This window comes from Hippocampus zosterae, chromosome 8, assembly GCF_025434085.1.
Source record: "Hippocampus zosterae strain Florida chromosome 8, ASM2543408v3, whole genome shotgun sequence".
NCBI classification, from domain to species: domain Eukaryota; kingdom Metazoa; phylum Chordata; class Actinopteri; order Syngnathiformes; family Syngnathidae; genus Hippocampus; species Hippocampus zosterae.
In genome coordinates, this window is record NC_067458.1 from 23,580,229 (window position 1) to 23,601,022 (window position 20,794).

Sequence of the window (20,794 nt, forward strand, 5' to 3'; positions counted from 1 at the left end):
CAAAGTACGACGTCCGCATTGTGACTGTTGAGGTGCCTCGCTAAGTCGTTGTTTTGGTCCAAGTCTGTTTTGGGCAGGAAGAGAGAACAAATGGGCTCAATGCTGAACAATAGAGTGCGATAGCTCAGTTTTTAACAGAAGTCCGACCTCCAAAAAATATATATAGCTTGCAACTCAAGTAGCACCACCCCAGCCAACATTAAAATACGGTAAAATACAATTTTTTTTGGGGGGGGGGGGGGCTAAAGTATCGGTGGCTGGTATAGGCAGGCTGCATGGATCCCCGATACCTTAAAATAAGGACTGCATTGGCACTTGCCCTTCCCGAGTTTTATCCAAAATGGAGTGGTGAGGACTAGTCATCCATTTATTAATCTCAGTAGATCCCAATTTGATACGTCATCCATTTATTAATCTCAGTAGATCCCAATTAGATACAGACGTTAATTAAGATATTTGCTAGAATACTGTGTCCATGGAAAACAAATGGACATAATGATTAAACATTCAACATTTCTACTTTGGCAATCACTGGTCCCCGAAAGACCCGCGAACCACTTTTTGAGTGCGTGTGCGCATGCGTGGGCTTCAACTCCCACCTGAAAACACCCAACTAGTGCAACATAACAGCAACAACCAACGTCCGAACGTGAAGCGTATCACTAGAACGGATTTCTGTAGTGATTTACAACTGAAGCGAAAAATGAGGTTATAACTGTGCGTGTGTCTTTTTTTTTCTCGCTACGTAAACACCCGAAACAGCAACGAGCCGCGCCGTCCGATCCGCACCGCCTCCTCCTCCACCTCCGCATCGTCCCAAAAAGATAAACACAAGTACTCACTCGGTCAATGTCGACGAAGTAAATGTTGAAAGTGGGCCCGTCCATCCACCCGTTGACGGAGTAGCTGTGTCCCTATCAAGCGGTCAGCTTCCAATCCACCGACTGTCTGGCTAAAGTGCGCTTTTGACAAGCTGCTAGCTACCTGTCGTCTAGGCAACGTCTTTGAGTGGCGGCTCCATGCGGCCAATCGCAGCGGCCGATACGCTCGCTCCCACCCTGGTACACGGACCAATCGGAGAGCGCGCTTTTCGCTGCGGCGCTGGCGGTGTTGTGTTTAGCGCGAGGTGGGATATTGTTGTTCTAAATTGTCAATTACATAATTCACAAGATCACACGCTCACTTCCAGACAAGCACATGGGACGGGAAAATGAAACGTCTACTTCAGAAAAAGATGTATAGGTAGATAGATGGATGGATAGATCGTTAGATAGATAGATAATCTATCCATCCATCTGTTGGAACAGCTTTAAATCCAGCGCATATACACAATATGTCCAACACATCTCATGGTCCAAAGTTACCTTAACACATGTCCCAGTCCTATATCTATCTGGAATGGAACAATTTGTGACCCAAACGATACTACATCGTATATCAATCTCTCTATGACTGTAGAGCCAGAACCATCTATTCAACTCCCACACTGACAAAAGACCAGTCGGTGAAGGGGATGGCTCAACAAACTTCCTTTTCCTTCTCCGATGACAAATATCTCCATAGGGATAAGTGGTTTTGCTTTATCTTAGTCTTACTTTGCAGTAGTGAGTATTTCTCTCTACTTTTGTACGTATACAACACCGATGTCTGTATAATTAATTCAGGTTTTATGATGTTGACTTATGAGGGGGGGGGAAAGCAAAATATTTTTAGAACGCATAATACTGTCATCTAGTGGAAAGAAATAAAAACGCGCCTCGCTTAAGAGGGACTTTAGCACAGTAAGAATATTGATGGATAAAGTTAGATTTTACAAAGAAAAACGATGAGAATAAAATTTAAATCGGAGAACAAAGTCAATTTCATTCCTTTGAAAATAATTTTTCATGAGACAACAAAAAAAGGTAATTTCAAGATGAAATATTCATAGTTTACGAGAATGATGTTTCAATACATTTTATGAGAATGAAGAGGAAATACAAGATTAACGTTGTAATTTTATGAGGAAAATTTGTTCAAGAAAGTTAAATTGCATTATTATGAGGGAAACGTTTTCATTGACCCTGACAAAGCTGTACATTTTCAACTCATAATCTCAGACAATGAGATTGTAAAAACAAGAAAAACTCGTAATTAAACATTTTTGACATCTTTGAAGTCAAGATGGCGCCCAAGTAGGCAGCCGTCAGCAAGTGCTCTCACGAGCCTTGCTTTTTGTTGTTGTTTTTGTTTCTTGTTGGAAAAAAAGTTGAAAAGATTCCGACTTCCACCATCCTCATATCAATTACTTTCAAACATCCAATCTCTCATTCACTCACTCGTACTTTTTATGAATTTTGAACCGTAGAACGAGTGACAAATATCTCAGAAAAAGGGAGGAAAAATTTCTGTTGTTTTTGTTTCTGGTAACCCAAATTCACATAGCCCGTGCCTTTAAAGTAGTTCAAAATTAAAAGTCTTCGACATGAGTTTTTTTCCCCCAAACATTACACACCCACTCATTCAGTGGAAATCGTTTCAGAAACCCAACTGCACAGGGAGACATGTATGGAACATGATTGGATAACGCTTACGAAAACAGACTTTGATTGGCTCTGCGGATCTCCCGAATTACATTGGCCGTAGTCTTCCTCTCATCCAATCAAATGTTCGTTCAGTGTCTCGTAAGCGTCCGATCTTTGGCTCAAAATACATGCGTGTCCCACAGACCGCACAAAACAGTGGAGGGAAAAAAATGGCAGCTGGCGATTAGGAAAAGGGGAAAAAAAAGTGCTTACATTTTCCTCGATTTTTTCCCAATAAAAGGCGTCAGCGGTAAGTTAACTTTGCTTACGAAATGACACTTATAAAGAGCGACTATCAAATAAAACACGAAAAGAGGAGTTAGGCAAATTGATCGGGATAGAAGTGGGGATGATATCGCCCTCCTTACGGTAAAAAAGGAGGAAAAAAAAGAAAAGCTAGCCAACCTCGTTAGCAAACGCGGCTAACTTGTCAACACAGTGGCTCCGGCTATTACCTGGCGCTACTGTATGGCGTAGTAATTATACGTCATAGCCGTGTCTGGGCCATAATTCGCGTACGCCTTTCATTTGTAATAAATTTCTATTTTTTTTAAACTTTTTTTTAAACACTTGGCTAACCTATGGACGTGAGCTGGCTGATGTAAAATGAGCATATTTCTCATTACATAACCGGCAGCACAGGAAACGCTTGAAATGTTACATAATTATATTCTCCACCGGTTTCAGTTTTTACACCACGTTAACGACTTTCAGTTACTATGCTAAAGTTACGGTTGTAAAATACCATGTTTTTTTTAACAATACATGATTTTTTGAAAGAAAATTATAGCATACCAGAAAAATGATCATTTTACAAAAATGCAACTCAAATGTGAGAATAAAAGTTAATTACAACAAAACATGTTCATCTTATCAAATCAGGGGAGTAAAGATGTAATAAGGGCATAATTTTAACTAAGCAAAAATATCAAAATGAATGTAATATTTAAAAAGTGGCCATTTTACAAAAATTGAACCGAGAATAAATTTGAAATATTAAAAGAAAAATTGTTACTTATGCCAATATGTGCTTGCATATATGCATAATGATGAACCCTTTGATTCTGGTACAGTTTCAAAAGTTTTTAATTGCATAACTTAAAAATCAAAATTTGTCTTTTTCAGAGATGAACACGTTTTGCAACCTTTTTGTGCCCATGTCTGCGATTGTATTTTCATGTTTGGAATATTTGTTTCCAAGATAAAAAGGCCAGAAGCAGAAGCGAAAGACAAAGAAGCAGCTTTGCGGGTTCCAAGTGGCCCCCATATCAAGTGTTGCCGTTGGACACCAGGCAGGCATCATGGGGAAAACACAAATAAAAGGCAAGAAACGAGACACTAATGAAATCTGTGTTCATTTATTGAGACTTGACAAGTGCACTCATAAACCACCAACCTTTCATTTTAATTCCGATCTAGAGCAAAGGGATGGCAAAAAAGAGAAGCAAACAGCAGGTACAACAGTAACCAAAGGCAAGTCACACTCTTTGCAATTATTTCCTACTTAAATCTTTCGTAAAACCACGAAAGAAGTGTTTGCAATGAACATAAATAGACTAGATGCACATTCAGCAAACTTTGAAGCGAACATCAATTTGTCCTTTTCATCAGAGTCTTTTGCCTGGGAAGAATATCTAAAAGAAACGTCCTCGTCGCCAGCGCCACAGAGTTGTTTTCGTCAGGTACGATCTTATGTCATGTCTCTTTATTTTATAATTATTTTTATGCAAGCCAAAACAAGGCCTGGGTGATCCGTTGCAGTTTTGGGTCTGGGCCATTTTATTTATATTGTTAGATCGCATTTTTTTCTTCTTAGGGGCCTTTATATCTCAGACGCAGTGTTAGCCATTTATAATTATGATTGTTACCACATTTAGTTATTCAGTACTACCGAATAACTAAATTTTATTCAGTAGTGTATCTGAGACGGTTCAAGCGCTGCCGTTTTGGTCAGCAACAGAGCAGTTACAGGATTCTTGGCTCCTTTTCGTCACCGTACGCAGGCTCATGTCCCACCGTCCAACGACTTCAAGGTTGGCATGAAGCTGGAGGCCCACGACCCCCGCAATGCCACCTCGGTGTGCATCGCCACGGTCATGGGACTGACTGGGGTGCGCCTGCGGCTGCGCCTGGACGGCAGCGACAACAGCAACGACTTTTGGAGGCTGGTGGACTCCTCTGACATCCAGCCCATCGGCACTTGCGAGAAGAACGGAGATATGCTACAGCCCCCTCTGGGTAAGACAGTCGTACCCCCACATTAGCTCGACTTTTGGGTCAAATAAACTTAAATAAAAAATTAAGTTTGAGACTGATTGACCAAAATGAACAATGCGTTGTACTCAATTAAAAGAGCCAAAAAGTCCTTTGCTAATGTTTTTTTGGGACACCACACAAACATTAAAATCCACAATTAATATGTGATCTTATTGACGGTAATAGTTACAGCATGCCTCTGTACTCACCGGCACCGTTCCGAGTCTCAGTCAGGCAGAGGAAAATCCAGGTGACTGGAAAGAAAGAGCTCAGTCAACCAGCCTTCTCATGAGCAGAGTTTTATTTCTACACCACGTTAAACTTGGCACATGACACACGACCAAGTTGCTCCGTGTTGAGTGGGCACCTGCACACCTGGGCTCACCTGTTTTGTTAATTAGAGACAGCGCACCTGAGGGCAATTCCCTGATGAGGGTCTGTTTTGAAACACTTCTGATACTCAATTTGAATGAATATCAAGTTTTATAAAGGATCGTCGGAGATAGGCGCTCAGAAATAACGAACAAGACACTTCTGGCTACCAACAATAGGCACTTTATTGGTCCCACACAGAAGTGATAACACCGTTCAAACAAGTTGTATGAAGCTAAAGAACTCTTACCGTATGCCATTAGGGTGGAGAGCCAACACCCTCAGCAGAGTGAGCTTCAATACGAGCTGGGCGTTTCGTACGCTAACCCACAGCGGACTCTGCTGAGGAGCATCGCTCCCCCTCCTTTTATCCTCTAAAGTGTGTGCATCGGGAGGGGTGAGTGGCCATTCATCATCCCTCCCTACGCCACACTGTTTGTTGTGTAATCAAGTGGCATTGATCACAATCAAGTTTTGACAATTCAAGCAAAGCAGACTATGAAGTCGTCAAAGCAGGCTAAATAGTTTATCTCTGAAGTCGTCAAAGCAGGCTCCGGAGTCCATCTGTGAAGTTGCTTAGGCAAGCAAGTCACCAAGTCATGCAATCATCTCAAAGCAGTTTTTCACTGAGAAGATATACATTGATTAAAGAAAACATCACAAAATATCTTAATATACCAGGGTCCCATGACATGCGACCTGGCGTATCACCCAAAAAAAGAAGGGAAAAAAAGAATCATAACATCCATCCATCCATTTTCCGATCCGCTTTAACCTCACAAGGGTCACGGGGGGGCTGGAGCAGTAGGTGGGGGTACACCCTGAACTGGTTTCCAGCCAATCACAGTGCACACAAACAAACAACCATCCACGCTCACATTCACACCGTGGGACAATTTAGAGTTTTCAATCAGCCTGGAATGTAGGAGGAAACCGGAGTACCCACAGAAAACCCACACAGGCCCAGGGAGAACATGCAAACTCCGGCCGGAATCGGAATCGAACCCGCGACCTTTGAGGTCGACGCACTAAGCACCGGACACCAGCGCGCCCGAATCACAACATATTTAACAAAATGAAATGAGAGCATGGCGGCCCGGTAGTCCAGTGGTTAGCACGTCGGCTTCACAGTGCAGAGGTACCGGGTTCGATTCCAGCTCCGGCCTCCCTGTGTGGAGTTTGCATGTTCTCCCTGGGCCTACGTGGGTTTTCTCCGGGTGCTCCGGTTTCCTCCCACATTCCAAAAACATGCGTGGCAGGCTGATTAAACACTCTAAATTGTCCCTAGGTGTGAGTGTGAGCGTGGATGGTTGTTCGTTTCTGTGTGCCCTGTGATTGGCTGGCAACCAATTCAGGGTGTCCCCCGCCTACTGCCCGAAGACGGCTGGGATAGGCTCCAGCACCCCCCGCGACCCTAGTGAGGATCAAGCGGCTCGGAAGATGAATGAATGAAATGAGAGCATAACACCGCATCAAGTCAATATCACGGAGTGATTGTCATTCTGCAGGATTTCGCATGAATGCGTCCTCATGGCCGATGTTCCTGCTGAGAACCTTGAATGGAGCGGAGATGGCTCCCGCGGCGGCCTTCAAGAAGGTCTTCCTTCCCGCCGAGACCGCCTATATGCACAATCTTCAAACTTCGATGCACTCGCCGCAATGACGTCACCTCCGCTTTCAGGAACCTCAGAGGCCCCCCCAGAACAGCTTCAAAGTGGGCATGAAGCTGGAGGCGGTGGACAAGAAGAACCCCCACCTCATCTGCCCGGCCACCATCGGCGAGGTGATGGGCGACGAGGTCTTCGTCACGTTCGACGGCTGGAGAGGCGCTTTTGACTACTGGTGCAAGTACGACTCGCGGGACATCTTCGCCGTGGGCTGGTGCTCGTTGACCAAACACAGCCTGCAGCCGCCCGGCAACAGCGGTACGTGTCTCCGCAATGGCCGCTTAACGCTTACACACGGGGGAGACGTGGCGGCCAAGAATGAAACTAAGGAGCCAAATATAAGAAAATCGAGATTGTGACTTGGTTGGTGTTGCACTTGCATTGCAGTCACCTTGACGAAGAACCCGCCCGCCCTGACGTCGTCGCCTTCCAAGCCCACCAGGCGCTCCCTGCAGGCCCCCTACAGGCTCCCCAACCCGCTGCCCCGGCTGCCTGTCAGGAAGGGGGTACGCGGTCGCCGACCAAAGAGCGAGACCCTCGCCCTCCTCAAAGCCGTGGCCGAAGCCGCCGCCGCCGCCGCCGCCGCCCAGAACGACGGCGCCGCCATTCGCGACGTCCGGCTCGCGCCTCGGCCGCACAAGAAAAGAGGCCCGAAACCCGGAAGCAGGGTGAGACTCTTTCAGATGATTGCGGGGGATAACGACTCGCGGAAAAAAATGCCAGTAATTGGTGCCTCCTTTTTATGATGACCAGAAGCCCAAACAGGGCGGCCCGGTAGTCCAGTGGTTAGCACGTCGGCTTCACAGTGCAGAGGTACCGGGTTCGATTCCAGCTCCGTCCTCCCTGTGTGGAGTTTTCATGTTCTCCCCGGGCCTGCGTGGGTTTTCTCCGGGTGCTCCGGTTTCCTCCCACATTCCAAAAATATGCATGGCAGGCTGATTGAACACTCTAAATTGTCCCTAGGTGTGAGTGTGAGTGCGAATGGTTGTTCGTCTCTGTGTGCCCTGCGATTGGCTGGCAACCGATTCAGGGTGTCCCCCGCCTACTGCCCGAAGTCGGCTGGGATAGGCTCCAGCACCCCCCGCGACCCTAGTGAGGATCAAGCGGTTAGGAAGATGAATGAATGAATGAAGAAGCCCAAATCACAATTAAATTTGAATGAATTGGCCAGTGCAAGCAAGTACTTTACTGTACTGGACTCAAGTTTTTGAATATCAGGTTTCATCTGTGTCACCACCTGTGCGTTTCTAGCGAAAATCCAAGATTCTCCAAAGCTTGTCGCATTCCGGTGCGCCCGCCATCCAGGTTCAACGCGGCAGCCCCGCCAGCTTGCCCACAGTGGTGTCAACAGGTGCCGACATCACGTCCTAGCCGGTCCTTTTTTTGCAACCTCCTCGTACTTATCTTTTTCTTTTTCTCTTCCAGCGTGCGTGTACGTCAACAAACATGCAAACTGTGGCCCACACTTGGACCGCAAGCAGATGCAGCAACTGCCCGACCACTTCGGCCCGGCACCGGTCAACTCGGTGCTCCAGCAGGTGGTCCAGTCTTGTTTAGACTGCGCGTACCAGCCCAAAGTGTTGCTGGGCGCTCTACAGACGCACTCGGGAGGTGGAAAGGCGGTCAGAGGTAATGCATTACCGAGTCCAGCGGTCCCGATTCTAACTCACACGGGCCGACTTTAAAACAGAATTCCATTACCACAGTGGCGACGTAACCTGAACCTGGACGTAGGTCGGAACAATAAAAGCAATACTAGTTTTGCTTTGCTCCCATCTTGTGGCGTTTGATGCCGAGCAATTAATACACTGAAAGAGCTGATGAGTTTGACTTTGGAAAAAGGAGTGCTTTGGCGCCCTCTAACGGCACATAGCCAGTCTGCACCTTTTGAGGAGTGGACTAATCTAATTTTGCTATTCACGGCAGGACTTGGGCTACATTCACACCGCAGGGCGTGATGCCCATTTCAAATCTATCCATCCATCCGTTTTCTCACAAGTGTCGGGGGGGGGGGTGCTGGAGCCTATCCCAGCCGTAGGCGGGGGGGGACACCCTGAACCGGTTGCCAGCCAATCGCAGGGCACACAGAGACAAACAACCATCAACGGTCACACTCGCCCCCAGGGACAATTTAGAGTGTTCAATCAGCCTGTCATGCACGTTTTTGGAATGTGGGAGGGAACCGTAGTACCCGGAGAAAAACCCACGCAAGCTCCACACAGGGAGGCCGGAGCTGGAATCGAACTCGCTTCCTCTGCATTGTGCGGTCGATGTGCTAACCACCGGGCCGCCATACCAAATGTTTTTGCTAAATCCGATCGTCAGTGGTAGAGTGGACCGCCTCCCACCCCAGAGTTTGGGGGTTCAATCCCCTTGTCGAAGTGTTCTTGAGCAAGACACTGAACCCCCTGATGCTGCGTCATCAGTGGGTCAACGAGTAAACAGTGTAAAGGGCTTTTGAGTACCAAAGGTAGAAAAACGCGATAGAATTTACAGCCTCATATTCCAAAAACATCAGGCTTTTGTTTTAAACATACCACTTACACCCTTACACCCACTTACATGCACCAACATATTTACCGCGTTCGCTACCCGTTAGCGTAGCACTGCGTTTTCACCCCTTGTACTTATTACATCATCATACATCCACTCAGAGGTTAGCACGTCGGCTTCACAGTGCAGAGGTACCGGGTTCGATTCCAGCTCCGGCCTCCCTGTGTGGAGTTTGCATGTTCTCCCCGGGCCTGCGTGGGTTTTCTCCGGGTGCTCCGGTTTCCTCCCACATTCCAAAAAATATGCATGGCAGGCTGATTGAACACTCTAAATTGTCCCTAGGTGTGAGTGTGAGTGCGAATGGTGGTTCGTCTCTGTGTGCCCTGCGATTGGCTGGCAACCGATTCAGGGTGTCCCCCGCCTACTGCCCGGAGACAGCTGGGATAGGCTCCAGCACCCACCGCGACCCTAGTGAGGATCAAGCGGTACGGAAGATGAATGAATGAATGAACATCCACTCAGATAGACGCAAAACTGGAAACAAGAGCTTTACCCCGGTTCATTTGATCTAATTGCTCACCAAAACAGCAGCACCAGGCAAGCACATAAACAGTCTGCAAGTTCCCCCCCGCCCAGCATCAAAAGATAATCTTACTCATGAGACGACCGTGTTGTTCCCAGTGAGAACGGACGGGGGGGTCCGCGTGGTCAAGCTGCCGTCGGCCTCCAGCGCCGCCTTTGTGTTGCGCTTCTTGGAAACGGTCTGCCGCCACCTGCAGTGCGACAACCTGTTCAGCAGCCAACCATTCGGCCTCTACGCCGCTTCTTTCGATCGGACCAAGTCAGGTACACGTCGGCGGAATTAATTTAGCATCCTTTATTAGCAATTGAATATGATTTTGGGGGTCATGTTATATTGATGTTGGTGACAGCAATCGGAAAGACCAGTCAAGGTAGCCACCGCGTGGTACTGGGAACAATTTCAAAATAAAAGCGTACCAAGGCATTGATGTTAATGTATTCTCTGCTAAGTTACGTTTCTTTGGAAGCTATATTTGCAGAGCATGAATAACTGTTGCTGCGGCTGGTTTGACCGTCTTCCGAAAAGTACACGCCAAATAAACAAGATTTTTTTTTTTTGAATGAATGTGACATTAATGGCATTTCAATTCATTTCCGTGGATCATCGTTATGAGTGCTCGCGTTTCATTTACTTCCAGTGAAGGAGGAGGCGCTGGACTCACCCTCGCTGACCCGAGTGGGCAAGCGAAGCCTGGCCGGGGTTTCGCCTCCGCACGCCGCTCCCCTGTCGCCCAAGCATGTACGCGCAGACGTCCACCCTTCGGAAGGTACTTGTCGGCCTCCTTCTCATGCAAATGTCTCGTCGGGAAATAAAAACAACGGGACGAGGAACGTGAATTCATAGAGCATATGTTGCTTTATTATAAAAGTAGGAAGTACATTCATGCCGTGCATAAGGTGCTCAAAGTCAAAGGCAAACAATGGCTTTGGATCAGGGCTCGAGACCCAAACCCTCATTTTCCAATGGTATGTTCCCCCCCCCCCCAAAAAAATACAATAATAATAATAAAAAGTTGCACTAGTGCGACCATCCTTTCGAGGGGTGGGAAGGAATGAAGTCTTCGTGATTGTCTGTACCAGATGTTTAATATTTGCATAAGTGCATTTGGGTGGGGGGGGGTCTGTTATATTTATAATTTATTAAAGATATTTTTATTGATTTTTCTATATTTCAATGGCAGCTTGTAGCATTGTGATTCAAATCAAGAACGTTATCATGATCAGATTTTTAACGATTTACATTTTCAAAATTGCCTAAAAAGACAAGCAGAACTTTTGTCTCAATCAAATCGTAAACTGCGATTCCGTGGAAAGTTCTTTTGTGCTGGCGCACTGAAGGAAAAAAAAGATGGGCGCATTAGTGCAAAAAAGCGAGTGCTTTGGCTGACACATGTTGAGTCGAAGTCTTCCTATTATTTATACATGGCATCCTATTATTTGGCACTCCCAAGGTGAGTGTTGCCATGTGTCTTTGGGTCTGTTCAAAGGTGCTTTATAAATCTAAGATGTTTTTTGATTATCGCCTTGCGATTTGCACCCGTACTGGCACATCCTGGGACAACGAGTGAAAACAAAACAAGTTTGGATTTGAATCATGAAATCTAAAAAAAAATGCTACAACATAAAAGCAGATTGGAAATCATAAATAGTAGCGACTGAAATTACAGTCACACATACAAGACGGAATATATATATATGTGTGTATGTGTGTGTGTGTGTGTGTGTGTGTGTGTGTGTATGTATAGCTGGCTCGTCTTTCCAGGACCAATACAATCCAGTACATCCCGATTTATATAACAGCAGGAATGTGACTAACGTAGCTTCTACCAAAATTAATTGAACGAGATTCACATGCATGAATTATGACAGTGATCGATTGAACTAACAGCACACTAAAAACTTTGTGTAAGAAGTGACAAACTCGAGAATCGGAAAGATTACATTTCTATTCATGAGTCTGCATCCAAAAAGACCAAATAAGTACTACAGTGGAACCCCGCAAACTAGTGGTTCAGCACCTGCAAATGTGTGGACCCCCCCCCACCCCCCCACCCCCAAAAAAAAAAAAATTTGAGTGAACTTAAGAATTTGGAGAGTTTTAACCTCGCCCTCCACCCGCCGATGCATTTTAACAAGGCTATCAGTTGTTACCGATTTCCACTCGTTGGGGGGCCTATCGGTAGCCTGCTAAACATCAGCGTGCGCAAGTATACATGGGGCGTGATTGGAAATGGATGAGGGGGAAAAAAACAGAACACCTCAACATTTTTTTTTTTCGAAACCTCTTCGAGATTATCGGTGAATAAACATTGCTTTCTATGCTAAACATCATCTTCAAAACCCCCACCGCTTAGGAGGCTCAAGCTTAGAATTTTAAATCACCCCGCCAAGTTTAGTTAACTCAGCATCCTTGGCTCCTTTGAACGGACGGTGCTTTCAAAATCCAAGCCGTCATTATTATTATTATTATTCTCCTGAGGTTTGAAGTGGCTGCGTAGTGGTCCACGATGATGGATGGAATTGACATAAATTTATCGGGCACGATGATGGACGGAATTGACATAAATTTATCGGACAGCTGAAGAGGGTGGGGGGCGATGGATTTAACGAACGAGACGTTCACCTCATGTGCGTTGTCACAGACACCAGATGAAAGTTAACATCTAGCGTGTCGAAAACAATCTCATATTTCTCCCATCATTCCTTTGGTACTCCCAGGCTCCAGATTGCAGTTGCCCGGTAAATATTCTTGCGTTTTGTCGCGCCAGATTCCCAAACATGAGATGTGAACCGAGTCGTGCTCCGTTAAATCGGACAAAGAATGTTCCCTTCTTCAAATATTTCTCCTCAACCTCTTAACCGAGAGATGTCATGCTAACAAAACGTGCGGCCCATTACACGTTCGCAGCCGCAGAAATCGGTTTTCTGGGAGCCCGGAAACGTTTGATCCTTGCGACGTTTTACAAACCCCGAATTCGCTACGTGTGCAAGCATTCGCAGTGAAATACTTCCATTAAAAAAAATACAAACAGTCAAACCTCTGTTTTCGTCCATCATCCGTTCCAGAAGGCTGTTCGAAAACCGAGACCACGCTCTTTTTAAAATAAAAATGTTTATTGAACAATGGAAAGCGACACGAGGAAGCGTCACTGCTTCGTCTACCCAAGGAAGCGTCACTTCCTCGTGTAAGGAAGGAGTGGGGAGCCAAACGGTGCATTCAAGTACGCTCAGTTTGTTCGAGAACCAAAATTCGGTCGTGATCTGAGGCATAAAAAAAACTCGAAATTTTTGGTTGAAAACCGATTTGGTCGAGAACAGAGACGTTCGAAAATCAGAAAATCGGTTCTCAACCAAACAGAGCACTAGAATGCACCATTTGACTCCTCTCGCCTTCCTTACACGAGGAAGTGTCGCTTCCTTGTGTAGCGTTCCATTGTGAGTTGACGTGTTCAATAAAGATTTTTTTTTTAACGTGGTTTCGGTTTTTGAACAAATCGGTTTTCCAACAGATTATGGTTGAAAACCGAGGTATGACTGTATTCTCATTAGCATGCACAAATCAGGCCCTCCAGGAATTTGGAATGTTGCCATGACAACAATTCACCAGGATTCAAACGATCCCCAGGAATTGGCTGGCACTAAATCAGGCATTTTTGGTTTTCATTCATTCATTCATCTTCCGAACCGCTTGATCCTCACTAGGGTCGCGGGGGGTGCAGGAGCCTATCCCAGCTGTCTTCGGGCAGGAGGCGGGGGACACCCTGAATCGGTTGCCAGCCAATCGCAGGGCACACAGAAACGAACAACCATTCACAACCAAACACACAACTAGGGACAATTTAGAGCGTTCAATCAGCCTGCCACGCATGTTTTTGGAATGTGGGAGGAAACCGGAGCACCCGGAGAAAACCCACGCAGGCCCGGGGAGAACATGCAAACTCCACACAGGGAGGCCGGGGCTGGAATCGAACCCGGTGCCTCTGCACTGTGAAGCCCACGTGCTAACCACTGGCCTACCGGGCCACCCCATTTTTGGTTTCAACAAGCCAAATTAAAAAAAAAAAAAGGCACGGGTATCCTGAAGGGTTTTGGAGGTAAAAATGTTGCATTAGTTTAAAAATTCATTTCTCAGATTGGTCAGAGCAGCGCAGATACAGAGAATCTCGTCTATGTACGGTGCTAACTTAGTGGGCACTCCATGCGAAAGTATCCGGTAAGTCATTAAGTGCTGAATGGCGCCTTGGACGTGATCTCCGGCGGAGGACGAAGCGGAGGCGGGCCGGCCGTCATTTTTACCCAGAGACCCCACAACCGGTTTGACTTGCCGCGCAAAGAGCAGCTTTTTAATGGCGAAGCCCCCCTGAATCATGACCTCATCCCCCGGCATGAGGAAGTGCAGTAATCCCGAGTCCAGCACCATGTCGGCGTGGTCGCGGCACCCGGTGTAGGCGGACGACATAAACATGATCAAGCCGCACGGGGCTACGGCCAGGAGGTACTTAGCGGTGGTGAACGGCGAGAGACCGTCAAGCTTGTACAGGATGCTTTCGCTGTAGCCCACGAAGCAGGTCATGTTGGGAAACCGCTCCCCCAACTCGTTGGGCATGGTCGATTGGATGATTTTCTTGGGTAGCCACGAGATGAAGTGGCGGAGGACCTTGGCCAGCATGTCGATCCAATACAAGACGATTTCTAGGGCCGTGCTCTCGGACGTGCGGAAGTACCTGCTCAGGTCGGCCAGGGGTCGGTTGGTCTTGAGCGTCATTAGCGTCATGATTACTTGGGAGGGCACGGACAGCGGAAAGCCAGGCGTGGCGTAATATTGCACCTTCACCGTCAGCTTGAGCAGCTTTTCCATGGGTAAACCCGTGTGGACCCGAGCGGCCTGGTCGTTTTCAAGTCGGAAGTCCGCGACCTCGTGAGCGCCCGGGCCCGGGGCGGCCCGCGTGGACGAATAATCGTGTTCGCGCAGACCGACGGCCCCACTGTCAAGTGGCGAGGAGTAGGTCACCTCATCCCGTAGATAATTGTGATCGTCTCGCACGGCGTCCAGCAGACGTTCGCCATCTGCGACGCCGCTCGGCCCATCTAAAAATAACAGACAATGGATGTCAGCAATGAGGCTTGCAAAAAAATTCAGGGGGGGGGGGCATTTTCAAAGTCGGCAACTATCCATCACGATGATTGGGAATTTTTCCATTAGATCAGCTCGGATGAGATTCGATGAGGTCACCCTTTATTAGCCCCCGCCATTGGCAAATTTGCACATTGATGTGAATGAACCACGGATTAGAAAATAGAAGGTTGGCTCTTAATAGGGAATTTAAAGAAAATTCATGAAGCAGAATCCTGACTTTCATGCAAGTGATCCAGAAACCCCCCCCCAATAATTTGAATTTTAGAATTTACTGGAAATGTTTATGATTAGGGCGGCCCGGTAGTCCAGTGGTTAGCACGTCGGCTTCAAAGTGGAGAGGCACCGGGTTCGATTCCAGCTCCGGCCTCCCTGTGTGGAGTTTGCATGTTCTCCCCGGGCCTGCGTGGGTTTTCTCCGGGTGCTCCGGTTTCCTCCCACATTCCAAAAACATGCGTGGCAGGCTGCTTGGACGCTCTAAATTGTCCCTAGGTGTGAGTGTGAGTGCGAATGGTTGTTCGTCTCTGTGTGCCCTGCGATTGGCTGGCAACCGATTCAGGGTGTCCCCCGCCTACTGCCCGGAGACGGCTGGGATGGGCTCCAGCACCCCCCGCGACCCTAGTGAGGATCAAGCGGTACGGAAGATGAATGAATGAATGTTTATTATTAGCTGATATTAGATTATCAGCCAGGCCGATATTTGCAATTCTGACTCATATCAGCGTCCGCCTTTTTTTTTTTTAAAAAAAACGCCGACAGACAATAAGAAATCATCTTCAAATTGGGTCTACCTCGGGGAGCCGTTTATCGAATTTTAAGTTGACTTTGTACGCGATGCTCTTGAGCCTGGTACCTGCCTGTGCTGCTTTTGTTTTATTTTGAAGTTAAAAACAAAACAAAACAAAATAGAACATGAACATTTCTCTTACTCAAATCATAGATCCGAGAGATTTTATTTTCCATCATCTCACCCAGCCCCCGACCGAGCATATGGCGGTCACTCGCATGCATGTGCAAAGATATGCTCGAATCAATGAAGAAAACCATTTCCGCCCCCTCATTCACTAAATAGGAGCGGGTTGTGTAGGCACAATCTCACAAATCACACTCGAGAGCTCAGGTGTGCTACAAACAAATCACCAAACACCACAAGAGTGAGTTGCAAACAGAAACGAACATGAGAAAGGTGCATACAAAAAATGGTTTCCGATGTCAGATATAAAAGCCCAACATAAATGATTGATCAGTTGGATTATATCGTCTGAAGTCATTTTCTTCAAATTTGAAAAAACAAAATTAAAGTGAGGGCGGCCCGGTAGTCCAGTGGTTAGCACGTGGGCTTCACAGTGCAGAGGTACCGGGTTCGATTCCAGCTCCGGCCTCCCTGTGTGGAGTTTGCATGTTCTCCCCGGGCCTGCGTGGGTTTTCTCCGGGTGCTCCGGTTTCCTCCCACATTCCAAAAATATGCATGGCAGGCTGATTGAACACTCTAAATTGTCCCTAGGTGTGAGTGTGAGCGTGGATGGTTGTTCGTCTATGTGTGCCCTGCGATTGGCTGGCAACCGATTCGGGGTGTCCCCCGCCTACTGCCCGAAGACGGCTGGGATAGGCTCCAGCACCCCCCGCGACCCTAGTGAGGATCAAGCGGCTCGGAAGATGAATGAATGAATGAAAATTAAAGTGGGTGGTGTGAGGGCACCATGTCATACTGGTGGACTGGCAATCTATTCAATGTGCGCATGCGCAAAAAAAAAAAAAAAGCAACAGAATCACTCACCTGACTCCTTCTCTGTCTGAAAGACAAAGAAACAAGACAAACATTTGACCATTTACTGCGATTGGACAGCAGGGTCCAAATTTCTACCTCCGGGCTAATTCATTATGGAATACACGTGTATTCCACTTTTAGTTTAAAAAAAAAAGGGGGGGGGAACCTCTCAAATATGTGAAGTCACGAGGGAGCACACACCCACGCGTATATGTATAAGGGACACGCCCTCTTCGCCCCCCCCCCCCGACCCCCCTTAACTCCGAGAGAGAGAAAATGCCTGGTGCCGTGTTCCTTTCCGTGGGACACACGATTCACCTTGAGCAGTGTCATGCATTAAGAATAACAAAGAGACTGAATAAACCACGGTGGTTTCATTCCTTTCCACATGATTATTCGGAGATTAAACATTTTTACTTGGAATTGCGTGTGCCCGTCCTCAGCTCCGTGTGTCATGTTCGCTATTATATTTCCGTTATATATATTATCGTCCAGGCGTTTTTTTTTTTTTGTATCGGCGCGTCGGTATGCGCTTACCTCCTCGTCGTTCCACACAGCTGGAGCCCATAAGCGCCTCCGTCGGTGCCGTTGCCAGAAGCCGCTCACGGCGCTCGGCTAACGGTGCACCCACCGGCGTTGATTCCAGTGGCCAGGCAGCTTCGTTGTGTCGCGCGCGTTTGACATTTTTCTGCCTGTTACAAGCAAACAAGTTATGGACATAATGTCGAGAGAGTGGCTGAGAATTGTAAGCACGCAACCTTGCCGTGGCTCGAATTCGATGGCATTATACGCACATTTCGCCCCCCTTTGCTTGAGTTCGAAAGTGTCAGCGATGGCAGCCGTTGTCGTCTTTGTCCTCACGGTTCCTCAAAGGTCACGTAATGTGGAGATGCTTTTTTTTCCCCAATTGATCATTCCTGATGACACCAGCGCGGAAGACGGGCGCTCGTTTGCGATCGCCGGACGTCTTGCAGCCTATACATTTTATGTCGAGTGTGACGGCGACTAGGTAGCCAATGAGCGAGTAGGGGCAGCCAAGGTACAGCCAATGAGCGAGTGGTTGCAACATGCCAGGTCCGTAGCGACCGCCCCCTCTGACCGCCTTTCTTTTCTTTTTTCTTTTTTTTTTTTATCAGCAAATCTAAAATTAGATCCCAAATCCCAACATAATGACAATGCCATTTTCACCGCAGCAGCCCCTTCAGTCCCAGCGTTTTACTGGATTTTGACTGATCTTGCAAGGCCCACAGAAATTTGGTTCTAATGCTATATAAACATGGTGCTTACCAAAATAAAGTTTGGACTCTCTTCCTTCTGCAGGAAAAAAAAAAATCAGTTTCTATCCTAATTTTCATGAAAATGGTGATTCCAGGGCAAAAAAACAGAGAAAGATCTTTTTGTAAAAGCATGCATTTCAAACACGTGAGGCACCACTGCCACCTACTGGTGGCTTTTTTTTTACATGATTTAACAATACAAAGGGCTTATTCATACCCTCCTCCCCCCCATGATGCAAAAAAAAACTTGGTAGGCGGGGCCTAATTTTAAAAAGGCGTGCAAGTACGTCTTGCGGAATGAAACAGTTAAAACAGAAACCCAGTTTGATTGTATTTCAAACGTTGTGTCGTATATTTGCCGTATATATGTCGTTATCATGAAACTTTTTGCGTGTTTTGCAGCCGAGACGCTGCCGCACGAAGAAAACGTCCTGATGAAGGAGCAGCGCTACATGGGATCCGCTTCCAACGCCGCGACGCCTCGGTTGCTGATGGCACGTAGTCGTTCCGAGTACCGCTACTCGCCTTCCGGAGCAACCCCCGTTCCGCGCCGAGTCGCCTCCAATCCCGCCGAGTTGGTGTCGGCAGAGATGCTACGGCGCGTTGAAGGTGTGCGGCGAAAGCTTCCTTTTGTTTTGTTTTGATTAATACCTTGGCACCTATTTAAAAACAAACAGCTAAAAATAGAAAGTCGAATACACAAATTAATGTCAGGATCCTGTTTCTCCGTTAAATGTTTTGACCGCAGCTAGCTCCACCACTGGCCCAGAGAGCAGCGCGACGGAGAGGGAGGGGCGGCAGACGCCCACCAAAAACCCGGCGTCCTGGTCCATAGACGAGGTCATGCAGTTTGTGAGGGATGCTGACCCTGCGACTTTGGCGCCGCATGCAGAATTATTCCGGAAACACGTAAGTTAGCCTCGCATTCTATGAAAAAGTTAGCATTGCTATTTAATTTTTTTTTTTTTTTTTTTAAAGGCTAAGTTAGACGATTTTTTTTCCAAAACACATACGAAAATTAAATGTTGTTTTCGTGACTACTGTATTATGTTTGAATATATGCCGAGTTAAAGCGCAAACCAGCTACTGTGGCGCAAATTACACAAGAATAAAGGTGAATTTACGACAGGATGCCGATTGTTTGATGTTTTTATTTGTTGACTCCGCAAAATCAAACAACTCCTCCATAAAACCATTAAAAATAAAAGGCTTATTTCTGAAATTGACCGGTTCATATTAACCCCCTTGTACCCTTAAAAAAAAAAAACCTTATTTAAAAAAATAACATGTTCTTAAAACCCCACCAAAAAAAAAAAAAAAATCTCTTTAGCTGTAATTGAAAACAACACTATTAGCATTCCAACCGCTAATTCCACCTGTGTGTGTGTGTGTGTGTGTTGCGTTTTCTCAGGAGATCGACGGCAAAGCGCTCATGCTGCTGCGGAGCGACATGATCATGAAGTACATGGGCCTCAAGCTGGGGCCCGCCCTCAAGCTGTGCCACCACATCGAGAGGCTCAAGCAGGGTAAAGTGTGACCCACAACCAGGTCATGTGACTGACGTCGAGCGCAACAAGAGGCTCTCCAGCCTCCTCCGTAGCGTTCTTATGACTTTTTCCCATTATCCGCGGTCCTCCACAGGGAATATAAAAATGTCTCCCGATGCGTTCCGTTAACGCACACCCTCTTGTCTAGTTGGAACACCGGGGATGGGCACCATCATCAACTAAAGTGAACCCCTGTTGTTGGTGGGGAGTAGGAACCCAGCCGCGCGAGTAGACAATATCTGCGACTCATTGACCCTTCTATCTAAAAAAAAAAAAAAGAAAAAAAAGGTTGTAATTGCCACAGGATGACATCATAGCACTTTTTTTTCCTCATTTGACAACCCTGAGGAAATGCAGTCCTCCCTTCAGGTCAACAAGATGCCACCAAACTCACTACGAGGTCATGAAGCAGTCCTACATTTCCTAAGGAGCTTAAATTTGAGTTGGCACTTGTTCTTCGCGCAGCATTCCCGGGTTTAACTACGTTGAGCGTGCGGCCGGATGTACAGTTTGTAAATGATCAGGGTTTTTTTTTTTTTATAGCCTACATATAACTTGAAATAAAAAAATACCGCCCGTCTTTCGTTTAGTGCCAGCCTTTTTTTTTTTTTTTTTAACACCTCCCGCATATTCGGGATAAGGTTTTGCTTTTAACCTAAATTTCACCTCCAAGTCATTTGAAATCAATACAAAAAAGGGGCAGCCATCAGGAGATTTTTTTTAATACCATTTTTTTTAATGTGACCTAATTTTTAAACCTCATCTTATATTGCAAGTCTAATTGACCGACTTAAAAAAAAAATTATCTTTTAAGACACAAACACTATTTGTGTGCGTTTACGGCACCACAATGCTCTCTCAATCTCTTACTCTTCTCCATAGAATGCGGGGAATGACTTGGACTATTTGCATTGTTTTTCCGCCTTAAGTCGCTAGGGATACTTTTGTGACTTTTTTACTGTGTTGCTGTTTTAGGGAAACTCAACCGCAACTAAATTAAACTCAACTTTTGAATAAATGCTTGACAACAACATTAAAAACTGCAACAAAAAAAAAAAAAATCAAGGGAACACCCTTGATTTTATTTTGAGCAGGATACTTTTGAAGTCTCCGTTGCCGAATATGTCATCTTTG

General features: G+C 46.4%; 3 protein-coding genes and 1 long non-coding RNA gene across 8 annotated transcripts in view; 2 read left to right on the forward strand and 2 right to left on the reverse strand.

The window, feature by feature from the left end:
- LOC127605931 (cyclin-dependent kinase-like 5) overlaps positions 1-1,011 on the reverse strand; it is a 29,039-nt gene extending 28,028 nt beyond the window's left edge. For all 4 annotated transcript variants that reach the window (XM_052073842.1, XM_052073841.1, XM_052073839.1 and 1 more), the window contains exon 1: positions 843-1,011. The gene's annotated coding sequence lies outside the window, so the exon portion shown is untranslated. The remainder of the gene's footprint in view (positions 1-842) is intronic.
- Positions 1-20,794, forward strand: part of LOC127605961 (uncharacterized) — a 313,508-nt gene that overhangs the window by 179,441 nt on the left and 113,273 nt on the right. The gene's annotated exons all lie outside the window — the stretch shown is intronic.
- On the forward strand, positions 2,689-20,265 carry LOC127605939 (sex comb on midleg-like protein 2). The gene is made up of 15 exons (XM_052073857.1): positions 2,689-2,814; positions 3,766-3,887; positions 3,984-4,037; positions 4,176-4,246; positions 4,568-4,802; positions 6,701-6,789; positions 6,874-7,117; positions 7,247-7,527; positions 8,111-8,210; positions 8,285-8,488; positions 10,034-10,198; positions 10,573-10,701; positions 18,516-18,722; positions 18,862-19,022; positions 19,525-20,265. The coding sequence occupies exons 2-15, from the start codon at positions 3,866-3,868 to the stop codon at positions 19,648-19,650; spliced, it is 2,088 nt and encodes a 695-aa protein (XP_051929817.1). The 5' UTR covers positions 2,689-2,814; positions 3,766-3,865; the 3' UTR covers positions 19,651-20,265.
- On the reverse strand, positions 13,491-17,807 carry LOC127605956 (uncharacterized). 2 transcript variants are annotated; one of them, XM_052073883.1, is made up of 4 exons: positions 17,631-17,807; positions 17,374-17,528; positions 16,846-16,861; positions 13,491-15,022 (listed from the first exon to the last, which is right to left on the reverse strand). In XM_052073883.1, the coding sequence occupies exon 4, from the start codon at positions 14,790-14,792 to the stop codon at positions 14,043-14,045; it is 750 nt and encodes a 249-aa protein (XP_051929843.1). In that variant the 5' UTR covers positions 14,793-15,022; positions 16,846-16,861; positions 17,374-17,528; positions 17,631-17,807; the 3' UTR covers positions 13,491-14,042. The 2 variants fall into 2 exon arrangements, with proteins under 2 accessions (XP_051929843.1, XP_051929842.1); XM_052073882.1 differs by having other exon boundaries at positions 17,374-17,807.

What these genes read in the sequence shown, in the direction of transcription:
- LOC127605939 (XM_052073857.1), top strand. Translation starts at nt 3,866, where the DNA reads ATGGGGAAAACACAAATAAAAG. An exon ending in GCCCGAAACCCGGAAGCAGG is followed by an intron (nt 7,528 to 8,110) that starts GTGAGACTCTTT and finishes GTGCGTTTCTAG; the next exon opens with CGAAAATCCAAGATTCTCCA. An exon ending in AGGTGGAAAGGCGGTCAGAG is followed by an intron (nt 8,489 to 10,033) that starts GTAATGCATTAC and finishes TGTTGTTCCCAG; the next exon opens with TGAGAACGGACGGGGGGGTC.
- LOC127605956 (XM_052073883.1), bottom strand. Translation starts at nt 14,792, where the DNA reads ATGGAAAAGCTGCTCAAGCTGACGGTGAAGGTGCAATATTACGCCACG.